The sequence below is a fragment of the Scyliorhinus torazame genome, chromosome 11 (assembly GCF_047496885.1).
Source record: "Scyliorhinus torazame isolate Kashiwa2021f chromosome 11, sScyTor2.1, whole genome shotgun sequence".
Taxonomy (NCBI): domain Eukaryota; kingdom Metazoa; phylum Chordata; class Chondrichthyes; order Carcharhiniformes; family Scyliorhinidae; genus Scyliorhinus; species Scyliorhinus torazame.
In genome coordinates this window covers 254,588,827-254,609,132 of record NC_092717.1, presented here as the reverse complement: position 1 = coordinate 254,609,132, position 20,306 = coordinate 254,588,827, and the positions used below count along the sequence as shown (strand labels likewise).

At 50.8% G+C, this 20,306-nt stretch overlaps 1 protein-coding gene across 2 annotated transcripts in view; it reads left to right on the top strand.

Annotated features, from left to right (window-relative positions):
- The window catches only part of LOC140385924 (dynein regulatory complex protein 11-like), a 1,066,524-nt gene that overhangs the window by 731,723 nt on the left and 314,495 nt on the right, over window positions 1-20,306 (top strand). For both annotated transcript variants that reach the window (XM_072468573.1, XM_072468575.1), the window contains one exon: window positions 3,070-3,177. In XM_072468573.1, the coding sequence (XP_072324674.1) occupies window positions 3,070-3,177 (108 nt within the window). The remainder of the gene's footprint in view (window positions 1-3,069; window positions 3,178-20,306) is intronic.

The window sequence follows — 20,306 nt, the reverse complement described above, 5'->3', positions numbered from 1 at the left end:
CAACTGCCCCACCTGCCAAAGGTTTCAGCCGGCGCAACCCCCTGAGACCCTTCAGCCCCATGAGTTGGTCACGTCCCCCTGGGCGAAGGTGGGTGTGGACCTCTTTCATGCACTCGGCAGGGACTACATCATTCTGATTGACTACTTCGTGTTTAGAGGGGGACAGGTGGTTTACAGGGGGACAGGCAAGTTATCCGGAGGTCATACGCCTGCACGACATGACATCATCTGCTGTCATCCGGGCATGCAAAGAAACCTTCGCTCGCCATGGAATTCCGCTCACTGTCATGTCTGACAACGGGCCTTGCTTTGCGAGCCAAGAATGGTCTTCCTTTGCCACTTCATACAACTTCACACACGTGACGTCCAGTCCCTTGCATCCCCAGTCGAATGGCAAGGCGGGAAAGGGCGTCCACATTGTGAAGCGGCTCCTCTGCAAGGCTGCTGATGCCGGATCTGACTTCTGTTTAGCCCCGCTGGCCTATCGCTCGGCCCCACTCTCCACAGGCCTCTCGCCAGCCCAGCTGTCGATGGGTCACACCCTCAGGACCACTGTGCCATCCATTCATGTTCCTGACCTCGACCGTGCTCCAGTACTGCGGAGGATGCGACAGCAGCGTGCTCAGCAGAAAGTGGCACATGACGCTCGGGCAACTGATCTTCCTGCCCTGGCGCCTGGAGACAACGTCCGCATACACCTACCGGAGGGTTCGCATGCCTGATGGCTCCATTTGCCGGCGTAATCGGTGTGCCCTTCGGCTGCTTCCGCGCTCGCTACGAGACCATGCACCGGTGCCACGCCCTCCTGTTGTCCCTGATGTCGACTTCGTTGAGCTTCCTGCCACTCTGCCCATTCCTCTCTCGCCCGTGGCCAGGCCCATTCCTCAGCCCGTGGATCCTGACCCACCCTTGAGACGGTCGACCCGAATTCGTCGCCCACCTGAGAGACTGGATTTATGAGCCTGTTAGCACACTGGACTCACTGATTTGTTTTACAGACTGTTAACATGTTTTTTTTGTCGTTCCAGGAGTTTTCTCTCGTCGTTTGTTGATTGCATTTGTTCTGTTATTGGTACAACCTCGTTGCTCTGTTGCACCTGACACCTTCCTCTGTATATAGTTTAGCCTCATGTACATGTTGTAAAGATTGCACACACATACTCAGATGCACTCAGTACACATTTCTATTTATTATCCTGTAGGCACATATCCTTGTGAAAAGGGGGGATGTCATGATATCCACATTAACATATCATGGTGCAATCACACACACACTGATGGACAGGCAGTTGGACCAACCAACACACACGCAACATCGCAGCCAATCACCAGTGAGAGCACACGCACTATAAAACAGGGAACACCACAGTTCCCGCTCATTCTACCAGGAGATAGCTCAGAGCACAGAGCTCACAGCGTGTCACTCAGACATACACCATGTGCTGAGTGCCTCACTAAGATAGTGATAGGGCTGGGTCCACAGGTTAGCTGGTGAAGCACGAACCTCAGCCAGTAGTTATTAGTTATTATTGTACAGAATAATAAAACAGAGTTGTACCATCTACAACTGTGTTGGTTCGTTTGTGTATCGGAACACCCAACACGACACATGGGTTCCCAGGTCACTGCTGCTCTTGTCCTTCTCGATGGGAGTGGTTGTGGGTTTGGAAGGTGCTGCCTGAGGAACCTTGGTGAGTTGCTGCAGTGCATCGTGTAGACGGTGCACACGGCTGCTACTGTTCGTCGGTGGTGGAGGGAGTGAATGTTGGTAGATGGGGCGCCAATCAAGCGGGGCTGCTTTGTCCTGGATGGTGTCGAGCTTCTTGAGTGTTGTTGGAGCCGCGCTCATCCAGGCAAGTGGGGAGTATTCCATCACACTCCTGACTTGTGCCTTGTAGATGGTGGACAGGCTTTGGGGGGGGGGGGGGGGGGGGGGGGGGGGGGGGGGGGGGCCAGGAGGCGAGTTACTCTCCGCAGGGTTCCAGCCTCTGACTGGTAGCCATGGGATTTATATCACATGGAGTGAATCATCACTTCTGGCTGAGATTGTTGCGAATGCTTCAGTCTTGTCTTTTGCACAGATGTGCTGGGCTCCTCCATCATTGAGGATGGGGATATCTGTGGAGCCTCCTCCTCCAGTGAGTTGTTTAATTGTCCACCACCATTCACGGCTGGATGTGTAGATCTGATTGTGGAATCGCTCCCTCTCCTACTGCCTCCAGCTCCCCCCCCTCCCTCCCCCCTCTCCCTCCCCACTCCCCTCCCCCTCCCCCCTCCCTCCCCCCTCTCCCTTCCCCGTCCCCCTCCCCTCTCACCCCTCCCTCCCCCTCTGCCCCCCGTCCCCTCCTCTCTCCCCTCTCCCCTCCCACACACCCTCCCTACTCCCCATCCCCTCGCCCTCCCTCTCCCCCTCCCCTCTCCACCTCCCCCCTCCGCTTCCCCCTCCCAGCTCCCTTCTCCTCCCGCCCCCCCTTTCCTCTCCCGTCCCCCTCCCCTCCCCCCTCCCCCCTCCCTCCCCCCTCTCCCTTCCCCGTCCCCCCTCCCCTCTCACCCCTCCCTCCCCCTCTGCCTTCCCCATCCTCTCCCCTCTCCGCTCTCCCCTCCCTCCCTCCCCCTCTTCCCTCCCATCCCCCCTCCCCTCTCCCCTCTCCCCCACCCCCCTCCCTTCCCCCTCCCACCTCCCCTCTCCCCTCCCCACACACCCTCCCTACTCCCCATCCCCCTCCCCATCCCCATCCCCTCTCCCTCCCTCTCCCCCCTCCCCTCTCCCCCTCCCCCTCCCCTTCCCCCTCCCACCTCCCCTCTCCCCTCCCCACATCCCCTTCCTACTCCGCATCCCCCTCCCATCCCCCTCTCCCTCCCTCTCTCCCCTCCCCTGCCCATCCCCCTCCCTCCATCCCTCTCCCCCTCCCTCTCCCCCACCCTCTCCCCTCCCTCCCTCCCTCTCCCCCACCCTCTCCCCATCCCCCTCCCCTCTCCCCATCCCCCTCCCCTCTCCCCTCCCTCCCCCCCCTCCTCACTCTGTTCTCTGACTATGTTGTGAATGATGATTGGGTGATGTTTCCATAGGTGACTTCAGTTACCTGGGGAGCACTCTGCTCAGTGCCAACATCAGTCCAATGCCTTCGCTATACGATATCCGCCAGGTCGTCACCATGTACGCCATCCTGCCCTTAGGTAAGTGACCTCACTCTGTCATCCCACTACATCTTGTAGTTAGAGAGGTAGCCAGGTCAAAGGGCACAAATAACCAGAGCAGGATCACACTGAACTCACCCTCCATTCAGACATTCTGTCCCTGGGACTGGCAAACTGGGCAATTCCTGTCAAACCAGGTGGCCCGTGTCCAGCTCAGGGTCACTCTCCAGCAGAATTTGGGCAAGAGGTTACATTGCCAATTGTGGGTACAACATCTCCACTCATCACCTGGCACTGAGGGGCAGCACGGGGATGAGATATCAGCTTCGAAACGGACCCTAACCCTAACCCTAACCCTAACCCTAACCCTGACCCTGACCCTGACCCTAACCCTAAACCCTAACCCTAAACCCTAACCCTAACCCTAATCCGAACCCTAACCCTAACCCTAACCCTAACCCTAACCCTAACCCTAACCCTAAACCCTAACCCTAACCCGAACCCTAACCCTAACCCTAACCCTAACCCTAACCTACATATGTTTCTTCACTTAAGATATTAGACAAACCTTAATCCATAACCCCAACACAACAACATTTACAATTTTAAAGTACATTATTCTTCCAACCTTCTTCTTATACAACTATAATCTAATCTTTGCTTCTCACGTACTATTTTCCAACTTTTATTCATCTTAAATTTCTAAATACGTGCTCAGTTCCGTGAAACAAGATGACGTAAAATCCTATGCGGAAAAGAATGTTGAACGTGCGCCAGTAAAGTGGCAGACGCTTCGGCGCTGTATCCCTTATTGGGTGCAGAAAAAAGGGAAACCACACATCTGTCCGTAACCCGGAATCCTAACCCTAACCCTAACCCGGAATCCTAACCTTGACGAGTGCCATGTACAACATTAACTTGGTCCAAATAGTGTCATAATACACGTATCTATTTCTCTGATTCTTATATCTATCCTACAATTTTTCATATCTCCTCCCTATCCATAATCTTTCCCTATTTTATCCTCCCTTTTATAATGTCCCCCTATATCTCTTTAGGACCCTGACTCTAGATCTAATCCACCCTCACCCTTACACACATCCATCCTCGCCCTATAATGAACCACCTAGACCCTCCCACAAACCACACAGACCCTCTTACACACTAGTCTAGCCCTTTCACAAACTTCCTGCCCCCTCATAATCCTGCCCTCTCACAAACCACCCTCACCTTCCCAGGAAACATCCTGGCTCTCCCATTAACCACCCTAATCCTTTCACAATCCACCCCGGTCCTATCATAATTCACTTTGGCCATGCCAGAACATATCCTGACCCTCTAACAACCCACCCTGATAACCTCTAACCCTGACCATAACCCCCCAAAAAAACCTAATCCAGAAAACTCCAATCCCAACCCTAACTCTAGACCAACCCGAACCCTAATTTCTTCCCGAACCCTAAAATTACACAACCTTTACACCACCTGTCCGCGCCCGGGAAGCAAACCCCAAGTCCCTTGAGGGAGACATTTATCCGGGCTCTAACCCTTAAATCACAACAACAACTTATCTATCCACACTCCAAAACCTAACTCTAATTTCCCTCAAGAGGCACATTTATTCAGAACTAAGCTCTGAACTTGAATTACAACAACAACCTTTAAATCATCAATCCACACTCTATACCTTAACTCTAAATCCCTTAATAGGAGCATTTACCTGGATCCTACCCCTAAACATTAACCTCAGCCTAATCCTCAGAAATCCAGTAACGCACCGCACTATAACTTAACGCTAGCACACTACTATCCCATAAAAAAGGGAAAGAAACATTTTCTAGAGTGTATAAGGTAGCAGATATTTCTGTATGAATGACAATGAACAATGTGAACTGGTGCAAAGAACACTTACTTCGTGTTACTTAACCCCATAAAGTGTGGTCTCCTCACTGCAAAGCCTTCTCAGACACACATTCGGACATCGAATCTATTCAAAAAATCTTATAACTTAATAAATATTTTAATTGAATGATTTATATATGTTTTTTGGGGGGCAGTTTGTAGTTTTAACCCTAATCCAAAACCCTCACCCACCAACCTTTACACATTCTGAATACACCATTCTCCCAATCCTCTCCTTATTCAAATTACAGTCAAAGAGATGATGTGGAACCCTATACGGACTGCAACCCTAATCCAAACCCCTAATCCGTATCCCTAACCCCACCCTAACCCCAGAAAGGGTATTCTCTTCGCTGCGATGCCTTCTCATATACACATTCGAACATTGAATCTGTTCAAAAACTCATATAACTTATGTTTTTTCACCTGATTTATTAGTTAACAAACAGAAGACCCAAAACCAACAGCTTTTGCACATTTTTAATACACCATTCTCCCAACCTTCTTATCAATACAGCTATAGTCGAACTTACAAACCATCCTCAGCCTGGGCCTCTCTCAACCTACCCCCAGCCTGTCCCCCTCACAACCCACCCCCAGCCTGGGCCTCTCTCAACCCACCCCCAGCCTGTCCCCCTCACAACCCACCCCCAGCCTGGGCCTCTCTCAACCCACCCCCAGCCTGTCCCCCTCACAACCTACCCCCAGCCTGTCCCCCTCACAACCCACCCCCAGCCTGGGCCTCTCTCAACCCACCCCCGGCCTGTCCCCCTCACAACCCACCCCCAGCCTGTCCCCCTCACAACCCACCCCCAGCCTGTCCCCCTCACAACCCACCCCCAGCCTGTCCCCCTCACAACCCACCCCCAGCCTGTCCCCCTCACAACCCACCCCCAGCCTGGGCCTCTCTCAACCCACCCCCAGCCTGTCCCCTTCACAGCCCACCCCCAGCCTGTCCCCCTCTCAACCCACCCCCAGCCTGGGCCTCTCACAACCCACCCCCAGCCTGTCCCCCTCTCAACCCACCCCCAGCCTGGGCCTCTCAACCCACCCCCAGCCTGGGCCTCTCAACCCACCCCCAGCCTGGGCCTCTCACAACCCACCCCCAGCCTGTCCCCCTCTCAACCCACCCCCAGCCTGGGCCTCTCTCAACCCACCCCCAGCCTGTCCCCTTCACAACCCACCCCCAGCCTGGGCCTCTCTCAACCCACCCCCAGCCTGGGCCTCTCTCAACCCACCCCCAGCCTGTCCCCTTCACAACCCACCCCCAGCCTGGGCCTCTCTCAACCCACCCCCAGCCTGGGCCTCTCTCAACCCACCCCCAGCCTGTCCCCTTCACAACCCACCCCCAGCCTGGGCCTCTCACAACCCACCCCCAGCCTGGGCCTCTCTCAACCCACCCCCAGCCTGGGCCTCTCTCAACCCACCCCCAGCCTGTCCCCTTCACAACCCACCCCCAGCCTGGGCCTCTCACAACCCACCCCCAGCCTGTCCCCCTCTCAACCCACCCCCAGCCTGTTCCCCCTCCAAACCATCTGTCCCCCTCCAAACCGCCTGACCCCTCCAAAACCGCCTGTCTCCCTCCAAACCGCCTGTCCCCCTCCAAACCGCCTGTCCCCCTCCAAACCGCCTGACCCCTCCAAAACCGCCTGTCTCCCTCCAAACCGCCTGTCCCCCTCCAAACCGCCTGTCCCCCTCCAAAACCGCCTGTCTCCCTCCAAACCGCCTGTCTCCCTCCAAACCGCCTGTCCCCCTCCAAACCGCCTGGCCCCCTCCAAACCGCCTGTCCCCCTCCAATACTGCCTGTCCCCCTCTAAACCGCCTGTCCCCCTCCAATACCGCCTGTCTCCCTCCAAAGTGCCTGACCCCCTCCAATACCGCTTGTCCCCCTCTAAACCGCCTGTCCCCCTCCAAACCGCCTGTCCCCCTCTAAACCCCCAGTCCCCCTCTAAACCGCTAGTCCCCCTCTAAACCGCTAGTCCCCCTCTAAACCGCTTGTCCCCCTCTAAACCGCCAGTCCCCCTCCAATCCACCTGTCCCCCTCCAATATCGCCCGTCCCCCTCCAAACCGCCTGTCCCCCTCCAAACCGCCTGTCTCCCTCTAAACCGCCTGTCCCCCTCCAAACCGCCTGTCTCCCTCTAAACCACCTGTCCCCCTCCAAACCGCCTGTCTCCCTCTAAACCGCCTGACCCCCTCCAATACCGCTTGGCCCCTTCCAAACCGCCTGTCCCCCTCCAATACCACCCGTCCCCCTCCAAACCGCCTGTCCCCCTCCAAACCGCCTGTCTCCCTCTAAACCGCCTGACCCCCTCCAATACCGCTTGGCCCCTTCCAAACCACCTGTCCCCCTCCAATACCGCCCGTCCCCCTCCAAACCACCTGTCCCCCTCCAAACCGCCTGTCTCCCTCTAAACCGCCTGACCCCCTCCAATACCGCTTGGCCCCTTCCAAACCGCCTGTCCCCCTCCAATACCGCCCGTCCCACTCCAAACCGCCTGTCCCCCTCCAATACCGCCTGTCCCCCTCTAAACCGCCTGTCCCCCTCCAAACCGCCTGTCCCCCTCCAAACCGCCTGTCCCTATCTAAACCGCCTGTCCCCCTCCAAACCGCCTGTCCCTATCTAAACCACCTGGCCCCCTCCAATACCGCCTGCCCCCCTCCAAACTGCATGTCCCCCTCCAAACCGCCTGTCCCCCTCCAATACCGCCTGCCCCCCTCCAATACCGCCTGCCCCCCTCCAAACTGCCTGACCCCCTCCAATACCGCTTGTCCCCCTCCAAACCGCCTGTCCCCCTCTAAACTGCCTGTCCCCCTCCAAACCGCCTGTCCCCCTCTAAATCACCTCTCCCCCTGTAAACCACCTGTCCCCCTCTAAACCGCCTGTCCCCCTCCAAACCGCCTGTCCCCCTCCAAACCGCCTGTCCCTATCTAAACCGCCTGTCCCCCACCAAACTGCCTGTCTCCTTCTAAGCCGCCTGACCCCCTCCAATACCGCTTGTCCCCCTCCAAACCGCCTGTCCCCCTCTAAAATGCCGGTCCCCCTCCAAACCGCCTGTCCCCCTCTGAACCGCCTGTCCCCCTCTAAACCGCCTGTCCCCCTTTAAACCGCCTGTCCCCCTGTAAACCGCCTGTCCCCCTCTAAACCGCCTGTCCCTCTCTAAACCGCCTGTCCCCCTGTAAACCGCCTGTCTCCTTCTAAGTCGCCTGACCCCCTCCAATACCGCTTGTCCCCCTCCAAACCGCCTGTCCCCCTCTAAACCGCCTGTCCCCCTCTAAACCGCTTGTCCCCCTGTAAACCACCTGTCCCCCTCTAAACCGCCTGTCCCCCTCTAAACCGCCTGCCCCCTCCAAACCGCCTGTCCCCCTCTAAACCGCCTGCCCCCTCCAAACCGCCTGTCCCCCTCTAAACCGCCTGACCCCCCCTCCAATACCGCCTGTCCCCCTCCAAACCGCCTGTCCCCCTCTAAACCGCCTGTCCCCCTCCAATACCGTCTGTCCCCCTCCGATACCGCCTGTCCCCGTCCAATACCGCCTGTCCCACTCCAAACTGCCTGTCCCCCTCTAAGCCCGCCTGACCCCCTCTAAACCGCCTGTCCCCCTCCAATACCGCCTGTCCCCCTCCAATCCGGCTGTCCCCCTCTAAACCGCCTGTCCTCCTCGAAACCGCCTGTCCCCCTCCAATACCGCCTGTCCACCTCTAAACCGACTGTCCCCCTCCAATACCACCTGACCCCCTCTAAACCACCTGTCCCCCTCCAATACCGCCTGTCCCCCTCAAAACTGCTTGTCCCCCTCCAATGCCGCCTGTCCCCCTCTAAACCACCTGTCCCCCTCTAAACCGCCTGTCCCCCTCCAATACCGCCTGACCCCCCTCACAAACCACCTGGCCCCCTCCAATACCGCCTGCCCCCCTCCAAACTGCATGTCCCCCTCCAAACCGCCTGTCCCCCTCCAATACCGCCTGCCCCCCTCCAATACCGCCTGCCCCCCTCCAAACTGCCTGACCCCCTCCAATACCGCTTGTCCCCCTCCAAACCGCCTGTCCCCCTCTAAACTGCCTGTCCCCCTCCAAACCGCCTGTCCCCCTCTAAACCGCCTGTCCCCCTCTAAACCGCCTGTCCCCCTCTAAACCGCCTGCCCCCTCCAAACCGCCTGTCCCCCTCTAAACCACCTGACCCCCCTCCAATACCGCCTGTCCCCCTCCAAACCGCCTGTCCCCCTCTAAACCGCCTGTCCCCCACTAATACCGTCTGTCCCCCTCCGATACCGCCTGTCCCCGTCCAATACCGCCTGTCCCACTCCAAACTGCCTGTCCCCCTCTAAACCGCCTGTCCCCCTCCAATACCGCCTGTCCCCCTCCAATCCGGCTGTCCCCCTCCAAACCGCCTGTCCTCCTCTAAACCGCCTGTCCCCCTCCAATACCGCCTGTCCACCTCTAAACCGCCTGTCCCCCTCCAATACCACCTGTCCCCCTCTAAACCACCTGACCCCCTCCAATACCGCCTGTCCCCCTCTAAACCGCCTGTCCTCCTCTAAACCGCCTGTCCCCCTCCAATACCGCCTGTCCCCCTCTAAACTGCCTGTCCCCCTCCAATGCCGCCTGTCCCCCTCTAAACCACCTGTCCCCCTCTAAACCGCCTGTCCCCCTCCAATACCGCCTGACCCCCCTCACAAACCACCTGGCCCCCTCCAATACCGCCTGCCCCCCTCCAAACTGCATGTTCCCCTCCAAGCCGCCTGTCCCCCTCCAATACCGCCTGCCCCCCTCCAATACCGCCTGCCCCCCTCCAAACTGCCTGTCCCCCTCCAAAACGCCTGTCCCCCTCCAATACCGCCTGTCCCCCTCACAACTGCCTGTCCCCCTGCATAGATCATAAAGTTTCAAACCTTGTTTAAATAGTATGATAAATATTTACAGTTAGGTATATTAGGTAATAATTAAAAATAATTTAAAATTGTCATTCTCCCCTACATTTTTCTTATAATATTTCACCCTTTAATAAACACAACCCTCTCTAACAAATTCTACAAGCGTCCATTGTGTTCAGTTCATGTGGATACCAATATCAAGATAGACTTACACAACCGAAGGGCCTTTCTTTTCTTTGGTCTTCCGAGTCCAGAACTATACAAGTCCACATATAGTACGTAACCTATAAATAAATAGCACATTATTTCCATAAATGGTAAATATTTCCTATTGAAAAAAAATCAGTTAATATTGAAAACCAAGTTTTTCTTCCCCCCATTTTCCCTATATTATTCATTAAAATTTTCACCCTTAATAAAGACAGTCCTCTCCTTAAAACCCCCCTTATCCCAAACCATAGAAACCCCCTCCCCCATCTTGGAACCCCTCCCATACCAGAAACCTTCCTCATCCAAAACTTCTCCCTCTACACCAGCCCTGTCCAAAACCTGCCTAACACTCAAACCCAGTACACACCCTCCACCCCAACCATCCTATCCCCTCTACCAAACTTAACCCCCCCCCCACTTTACCTACACCCCCCACCTCTAAACTCCTATAAAAAACCTAACTAAAAGCCCACCACGACCCACCCCAACCATCCATCACATCCCTCAACCCTCCCCATAAAACCCCATTCCATACAAACCCCAGATTACCCTAAAACCCCCCCCAACATTTTTTTTCCCCCTTCCTCTTTAAATATTCACACCATGAAAGGACTAAGATCCATATTTTCCAAAAAATATTTTAAAACAATAGCTCATAATTACTAATTCACTGACTACTTTCTCAATTTCTACAACGTGTCTCAACTGACAGTTTTAAAACTCACTGCGGCACAGACACACATGCCTGCTTTTCCCGGTTCACCATTCACGCTGTACACTCGATATAAATTCTCCGATATAAAATCTTACAAACTAATTTTACATAACACAGTTCAGTATATACTTGATAAACACTATCCTTCTTTGTTTTACCTTCATACAGTGTAATTAATAATTCTGAATATTCTCGATAAAGCGAAAATGTTTTTTAAAACAACCCCGATCCGCCATTTTGACTCCAGACGAATATAAATTTTCCGGCAAAAATACGTCCGAACCACTTTGTCACTAACCCCGAGTCCCGAACAAACTTGGCAGATAAAAGATCTTTCTATTTTGTCTTCTTACAGCGCACATGAAAAATGAAAATCGCTTATTGTCACAAGTAGGCTTCAAATGAAGTTACTGTGAAAAGCTCCTAGTCGCCACATTCCGGCGCCTGTTCGGGGAGGCTGGTACGGGAATTGAACCGTGCTGCTGGCCTGCCTTGGGCTGCTTTCAAAGCCAGCGATTTAGCCCTGTGCTAAACCAGCCCCTACTCCACTAATAACACTGACTGTTCTCGGCGATTTTAGCGGCCACTCACAATCCGCCATTTTGTAAAACACAGTTAAAACCGGCAGCCGGCAGTTCAGCCTTCATGGTTCCTGTCACCTCCCATTTAAAATCTTTATTCACACACCTTTCTTTAAACACACTCTCCTCAATTAAATTTAAAAACTTAAACATTCATTTTTTTACAAAACTCAACTCGCCGAATTATTGTTTTTAATAAAAATATAATTTCCCAATTAAACGGTACAAATCAGCTGTACATATTTAACTAGCCAATGATCAGATATTAAAAGAAACCAAACCAATCTCTTTTTGGTTTTTAATATTTCATAAAAATCTGTTAATATGCATGGGGCTAAATTTCATACAGAAATATATTTTAGTGATGGAGAGCTGGGTATCGATGAGATGTGTGATTTGGAATGATTTTCTTTGGCTAATACGTTTGGCCAAATTGAATCATATGTAGACCAACAATAATTTAAATGGTTTACATGATAATTTAAATGATAATCAAAGGAGATCAAAAAGACAAAAACATTTTAAAACAATTAACAGTTCCATATTAATGTTCCGAAATTTGCAGCTCCTAATTTAAATATGCTAATTCTTTCAGGTGTGTTGATGTTTGCTGACATCACAAAGTTTTTTTAACTAAGGGTTTTCTGAAGCTGCTGCTGACTGACAGTTTGTCAGTAACTTCCAGACTCACTCCGGAGCCTGTTGCTTTATCAAATCCTCCTCATTTTGCAGCGTTTCATAGAACAATTCTACTATTTTTGATTATTCTGAGGTAAAACCATTTCAATAATTAAATAATCTTTCAGAGTTGCAAGATTTTTTCACTTAATTTGAATTTTTAATAAGGATTTTAATTTGGAAATTTGTGCTCCACACTTGGTGAGATGAAGGCTCTTAGTGGACGAAAAACAGTCCCCTGATGAGCAGTAATGGCTGCGAAACATGTCGGGACCATTGTTTGCCTAAAAAACAGGTTTTAGTAGCCCACATAAAGATCTGTACTCTCTGCTTCGATGCAGATAGCACATTTAAAAAAGATTTTTGGTAAAAAAGGTTTTTTTAATGTCTTTAAAATTTTTTTATAAAAAAATAAATTTGGAACATCTACAAAGGCCGATTCTCATCGTGATACAACTGAGGGTTAGTCTACCTGCCAATTCGAAATTTCTACACGACAACTCTTCAGGTAGCATTCTTCAATTCAAATATTTTAAATAAAAATAAAAATAAAGTCTAACAAGAAACGATTCCTTCTGCCAGACAGTCCAGTGTTAGACTACAGTCTGATTCCAAAATCTCAGCAAGACCACTTTCCAGGTACGTTACAATTTGAGAAAAACTCCTATTGGATTAATTTTTTAAAACGTTATTTTACACTCTCATATCTGATTGATCTTGGGCTCTCTATCTTTATCACATTAAAATAGTTTAAAGTGTAATAATAATTAAAACCTAGATTTTTTAATTTATTAATAAAATGGTTTGTATTTTAGATTGCAATTTTAAAAAATAATTCACAGATAACTAATATTACCCACATATAAAACATTAAAAATTATATAAGAAATTAACTTTTTCTGTTTTCTTTTAAGGAGGAATACCACCATTCTTCCTACTCAAGAAAATTTCTGTTCACCAACAACCAAAATTATGTAAAAATGCCACAATATATGCATCACCTTGCAATAAAAGAAGGAGATATCGCCAAAAATATCATACCCTTACCCTAATACAAAAACAACTTTTACATGACCTATCCACACCCGAACACCTAACCCTAAGCCCCTTGTGGGGTACTTCTATCCAAACATCAACCCTAAATTACAACAACCACCCTTACATCACCTATATATATTTATACACACAATAATAGTATACCATTCTCCTAACCATCTCCGCAATAAAACTACAGCCTTCATGACCGACATATGTTTCTTCACTTGAGATATTAGCCAAAACCTTAATCATTAACCCTAACACAACAACATTTACAATTTTTAAATAAACTATTCTCCCAACCTTCTTCTTATACAACTACAATCTAATCTTTGCTTCTCACTTACTATTTTCCATCTTTTTATTTGTCTCATATTTCTAAATACGTGCTCTGATCAGTGAAGCAAGATGACATAAAATCCTATCCAGAAAAGAATGTTGAGCGTGGGCCAGTAAAGTGGCAGACGCTTCGGCGCTGTATCCCTTATTGGGTGCAGATAAAAGGGAAACCTCCCATCTGTCCGTAACCCAGAATCCTAACCTTAACCCCTAACCCTAACCCTAACCCGGAATCCTAACCCTAACCCCTAACCCTAACCCTAACCCATCTGTCCATAACCCGGAATCCTAACCCTAGCCCCTAACACCAACCCTAATCCTAACCCTAACTCATTAACCCTGACCCTAACCCTAACCCGAACACAAACCCGAATCCCAACCTCTAACCTAACCCTAACCCTAAACCTAAACCTAACCCTAACCCTAACTCACTAACCCTAACCCTAACCCTGACCCGAACCCAAACCCTTATCCCAACCTCTAACCCTAACCCAAACCCTAACCCTAAACCTAACCTTTACCCTAACCCTAACCAACCTTTACCCGAACCCTAATCCCAATCCCAATCCCTAACCCTAACCCTAACCCCAAACCCCTAACCCTAACCCTAACCCTAAACCCTAACCCTAACCCTAAACCCTAACCCTAAACCCTAACCCTAAACCCTAAACCCTAAACCTTAACCCCTAACCCTAACCCCTAACCCTAACCCTAACCCCATAAAGGGTGACCTCTTTTCTGCACACCTTCTTTACTACAAGTTCGGACATTGAATCTGTTCAAAAAAGGAAAAAATTTTTTTTTTTAAAATCATATAACTTAATAGATTTTAATTGGATGTAGGTCCAACATACGGTTTTTCACTTAAGATATTAGACATAACCTAAATCCATAACCCCAATCCATAACCCCAACACAACAATACCTACAATTTTTAAATACATTATTCTTCCAACCTTCTTCTTATACAACTATAATCTAATCTTTGCTTCTCACTTACTATTTTCCAACTTTCATTTATCTTAAATTTCTAAATACGTGCTCAGTTCCGTGAAACAAGATGACGTAAAATCCTATGCGGAAAAGAATGTTGAACGTGCGCCAGTAAAGTGGCAGACGCTTCGGCGCTGTATCCCTTATTGGGTGCAGAAAAAAGGGAAACCACCCATCTGTCCGTAACCCGGAATCCTAACCTTGACTAGTGCCACGTATAATATTAACCTGTTCCAAGTAGTGTCATAATACACGTATCTTTTTTTCTCTGATTCTTATATCTATCCTACAATTCGTCATATCTCCGCCCGATCCATAATCTTCCCTGGGATGATCCTCATTTTTATAATGTCCCCCATATCTGTTTAGAACCCTGACTCTAACTCTAATAAGCCTTCTTAGTTACACGTTCGAACATTGAATCTGTTCAAAAAACTATATAACTTAATAGATATTTTAATTCAATGACTTACATAGGTTCCTTCATTTGAGATATTAGTTGAAACTTTAATCCATAACCCTAACATAACACATTTACAATTTTTAAATAAACTTTCACCCAACCTTCTTATATAACTACAATCTAATCTTTGCTGCTCACGTACTATTTCCCAACTTTCATTTATCTTAAATTTCTAAATACGTGCTCAGTTCCGTGAAACAAGATGACTTAAAATCCTATGCGGAAAAGAATGTTGAACGTGCGCCAGTAAAATGGCAGACGCTTCGGCGCTGTATCCCTTATTGGGTGCAGAAAAAAGGGAAACCACCCATCTGTCCGTAACGCGGAATCCTAACCCTAACCCTAACCCTAATCCCAACCTCAACCCTAACCCTAACTCTAACCCTAACCCTAATCCCAACCTCTAACCCTAACCCTAACCGTAACCTTAATCCCAACCTCTAACCCTAACCCGGAATCCTAACCCTAACCCTAAACCTAACCCTAACCCGGAATCCTAACCCTAACCCTAACCCCAATCCCAACCTCTACCCTAACCCTAATCCCAACCTCTAAACCTAACCCTAATCCCAACCTCTAAAACTAACCCTACCCCCAATCCCAACCTCTAACCCTACCCCTAACCCGAACCCGGAATCCTAACCCTAACCCTAACCCTAAACCTAACCCTAACCCGGAATCCTAACCCTAACCCGAACCCTAAACCTAACCCGGAATCCTAACCCTAACCCTAACCCCAATCCCAACCTCTACCCTAACCCTAATCCCAACCTCTAAACCTAACCCTAATCCCAATCTCTAACCCTAACACTAATCCCAACCTCTAACCCTAACCCGGAATCCTAACCCTAACCCTAAACCTAACCCTAACCCGGAATCCTAACCCTAACCCTAACCCCAATCCCAACCTCTACCCTAACCCTAATCCCAACCTCTAAACCTAACCCTAATCCCAATCTCTAACCCTAACACTAATCCCAACCTATAACCCGAACCATAAACCCAACCTCTAACCCGAACCCTAATCGCAATCTCGAACCCTAACCCTAATCCCAACCTCTAACCCTAACCCTAATCCCAACCTCTAACCCGAACCCTAATCCCAACCTCTAACCCTAACCCTAATCCCAACCTCTAACCCTAACCCTAATCCCAACCTCTAACCCGAACCCTAATCGCAATCTCGAACCCTAACCCTAATCCCAACCTCTTAACCTAACCCTAATCCCAACCTCTAACCGGAACCCCAATCCCAACCTCTAACCCTAATCCTAATCCCAACCTCTAACCCGAACTCCAATCTCAACCTCTTACCTGAACCCCAATCCCAACCTCTAAACCTAACCCTAATCCCAACCTCTAACCCTAACCCTTAGCCCAACCTCTAACCTTCACCCTAATTCAACCTCTAACCCTAACCCTAATCCCGACCTCTAACCCGAACCCTAATCCCAACCTCTAATCGTAACTCCCAATCCCAACCTCAAACCCTAACCCTAATCCCAACCTCTAACCCTAACCCTAATTCCAACCTCTAAACCTAACCCTAATCCCAACCTCTAACCCGAACCCTAATCCCAACCTCTAACCCGAACCCTAATCCCAACCTCTAACCCTAACCCTAATCCCAACCTCTAACCCTAACCCTAATCCCAACCTCTAACCCGAACCCCAATCCCAACCTCTAACCCAAACCCTAATTCCAACCTCTAACACTAACCCTTAGCCCAACCTCTAACCCTAACCCTAATCCCAACCTCTAACCCGAACCCCAATCCCAACCTCTAACCCAAACCCTAATCTCTAACCCTAACCTTAATCCCAATCTCTAACTCAAACTCAAACTATAACCGTAATCCCATCTCCAAATTAGAACCCAAACCCTAACTCTGATCCAAACAGTCAATCCAACCCTAACCAAATATTGCCACTGGTTGGTGTCAGAGTGCCTGGTTGACATTTTGAGTGGTTTGTCTCGTAATCAGATTCTAGTTGCTGCATGTGGCCCTGAAATGCACAATAAATGACATCCTCATTCAGTATCACATTTATATGTGTTAAACTTAATTTGTCAATTAGGTATACTGGGCCATGGTGAGACCACACCTTGCTGCAGGTATACAGGGCCTTGGTGAGACCACACCTTGCTGCAGGTGTACAGGGCCGTGGTGAGACCACACCTTGCTGCAGGTATACAGGGCCTTGGTGAGACCACACCTTGCTGCAGGTATACAGGACCTTGGTGAGACCACACCTTGCTGCAGGTATACTGGGCCTTGGTGAGGCCACACCTTGCTGCAGGTATACTGGGCCTTGGTGAGGCCACACCTTGCTGCAGGTATACTGGGCCTTGGTGAGGCCACACCTTGCTGCAGGTATACTGGGCCTTGGTGAGACCACACCTTGCTGCAGGTATACTGGGCCTTGGTGAGGCCACACCTTGCTGCAGGTATACAGGGCCTTGGTGAGGCCACACCTTGCTGCAGGTATACAGGGCCGTGGGGAGACCACACCTTGCTGCAGGTATACAGGGCCTTGGTGAGACCACACCTTGCTGCAGGTGTACAGGGCCTTGGTGAGACCACACCTTGCTGCAGGTATACAGGGCCTTGGTGAGACCACACCTTGTTGCAGGTATACAGGGCCTTGGTGAGGTCACACCTTGCTGCAGGTATACAGGGCCGTGGGGAGACCACACCTTACTGCAGGTATACAGGGCCTTGGTGAGACCACACCTTGCTGCAGGTATACAAGGCCGTGGTGAGACCACACCTTGCTGCAGGTATACAGGGCCTTGGTGAGGCCACACCTTGCTGCAGGTATACAGGGCCGTGGTGAGACCACACCTTGCTGCAGGCATACAGGGCCTTGGTGAGGCCACACCTTGCTGCAGGTATACAGGGCCTTGGTGAGACCACACCTTGCTGCAGGCATACAGGGCCTTGGTGAGACCACACCTTGCTGCAGGTATACAGGACCTTGGTGAGACCACACCTTGCTGCAGGTATACTGGGCCTTGGTGAGGCCACACCTTGCTGCAGGTATACTGGGCCTTGGTGAGGCCACACCTTGCTGCAGGTATACAGGGCCTTGGTGAGACCACACCTTGCTGCAGGTATACAGGACCTTGGTGAGACCACACCTTGCTGCAGGTATACAGGGCCTTGGTGAGGCCACACCTTGCTGCAGGTATACAGGGCCGTGGGGAGACCACACCTTGCTGCAGGTATACAGGGCCTTGGTGAGACCACACCTTGCTGCAGGTGTACAGGGCCTTGGTGAGACCACACCTTGCTGCAGGTATACAGGGCCTTGGTGAGGCCACACCTTGCTGCAGGGATACAGGGCCTTGGTGAGACCACACCTTGCTGCAGGCATACAGGGCCTTGGTGAGACCACACCTTGCTGCAGGTATACAGGGCCTTGGTGAGACCACACCTTGCTGCAGGTATACAGGGTTGGTGAGACCACACCTTGCTGCAGGTATACAGGACCTTGGTGAGACCACACCTTGCTGCAGGTATACTGGGCCTTGGTGAGGCCACACCTTGCTGCAGGTATACTGGGCCTTGGTGAGACCACACCTTGCTGCAGGTATACAGGGTTGATGAGGCCACACCTTGCTGCAGGTATACAGGGCCATGGTGAGACCACACCTTGCTGCAGGTATACTGGGCCTTGGTGAGACCACACCTTGCTGCAGGTATACAGGGCCGTGGTGAGACCACACCTTGCTGCAGGTATACAGGGCCTTGGTGAGACCACACCTTGCTGCAGGTATACAGGCCTTGGTGAGACCACACCTTGCTGCAGGTATACAGGCCTTGGTGAGACCACACCTTGCTGCAGGTATACAGGGTTGGTGTTATAACCTGCCTACTTACGATTGGCTGGGGACTAATGACAGAGGTCAGAGGTAGGTTCTTTGCGCAAAGAGTAGTGAGGCCGTGGAATGCCCTACCTGCTACAGTGGTGAACTCGCCAACATTGAGGGCATTTAAAAGTTTATTGGATAAACATATGGATGATAATGGCATAGTGTAGGTTCGATGGCTTTTGTTTCGGTGCAACATCGTGGGCCGAAGGGCCTGTACTGCGCTGCATTGTTCTATGTTCTATGTTCTATCCCACAATCCTATGGGAGTATGAACTTCCCCAATTAGGGGGGCGGAGAAACTCCTAGTATAAATAAGCTGGCCAGTTCAGGAACCAGCAGGAAGGAGAAGGGAGCAAGGGAAGTTACTGCTACTGTTGTATATATATTATTATAGTAAATAAACGTTATTACTTTGTATCCTTAAAACTCGTGCTGGATTCTTCGTGGCCCTTACAAAACTGGCGACGAGGGTTAAAGTGAATAGCTGTCTACACTGCTGAAGCCACCTCCCTGGATTTTTGTTGGATGCAGGTTGGAAGTTGTTTTCTATTACACCATGCCTCTGTACGGACGTTTGGATGTTTTTGATGCTGCGCTGGAAAGCTGGAACCAGTATGCACAGCGGATGCGTTACTATTTCCGGGCAAACAATATCACTGAAAACGAGCGCCAGGTGGTCATATTGCTCACCGCCTGCGGCCCGCATACGTTTGGGGTGATTAGGAGCCTTACGTACCCAGCTGCGCCGGACACCAAAACGTTTGATGAACTTGTGAATATAGTGGGGCAACACTTTAACCCAACCCCGTCCACGATAGTCCAGCGTTACCGGTTTAATACCGCTGAGAGGACCCCTGGAGAATCCCTTGCCGATTTTTTATCCAGGTACGCAGGATTGCGGAGTACTGTGACTATGGTGAGACCTTGTCAGAAATGTTACGCGACCGTTTGGTTTGCGGTATTAACAATGCGGCCACCCAGAGAAAGTTGTTAGCGGAGCCAACATTGACTTTTCAACAGGCAATACAAATAGTCTTGTCCCGAGAGAGCGCAGAACGAGGAGTACAGGAGCTACAGGGAACGGAAGTGCATGCCTTGGGGCGCAACCCTTTCCGCCCAAAAACGTCGCCCCGCACTCCTGCGGTACCTTGGGCGAGGCAACGACCGGACCAATGCCAGTGGCCATCGGACATTCCTCCCCGAAGGGAGCCTTCTCCAGAGCCAATGGATGAGGAGCCATGTCCGTGTCAGACTTGTAGGCGCCGACCCCGTCGCGAACGGCGGTCCTGGGTGCGCCAGAGGTGCCGTCGTTCCGACCGAAACTGGGACCAGCCCTGGGGCCGTACCTTCCATGTGGATGAACCTGTGGCGACCACTCCTCAGGACGTGGAGATGGAGGACGACTGCCTGCAGCTGCATTGTGTGGCAGCTCCCCGTGTGGCCCCCATTAAGGTGACAGTACGGGTCAATGATCACCTGCTTGAGATGGAGTTGGACACTGG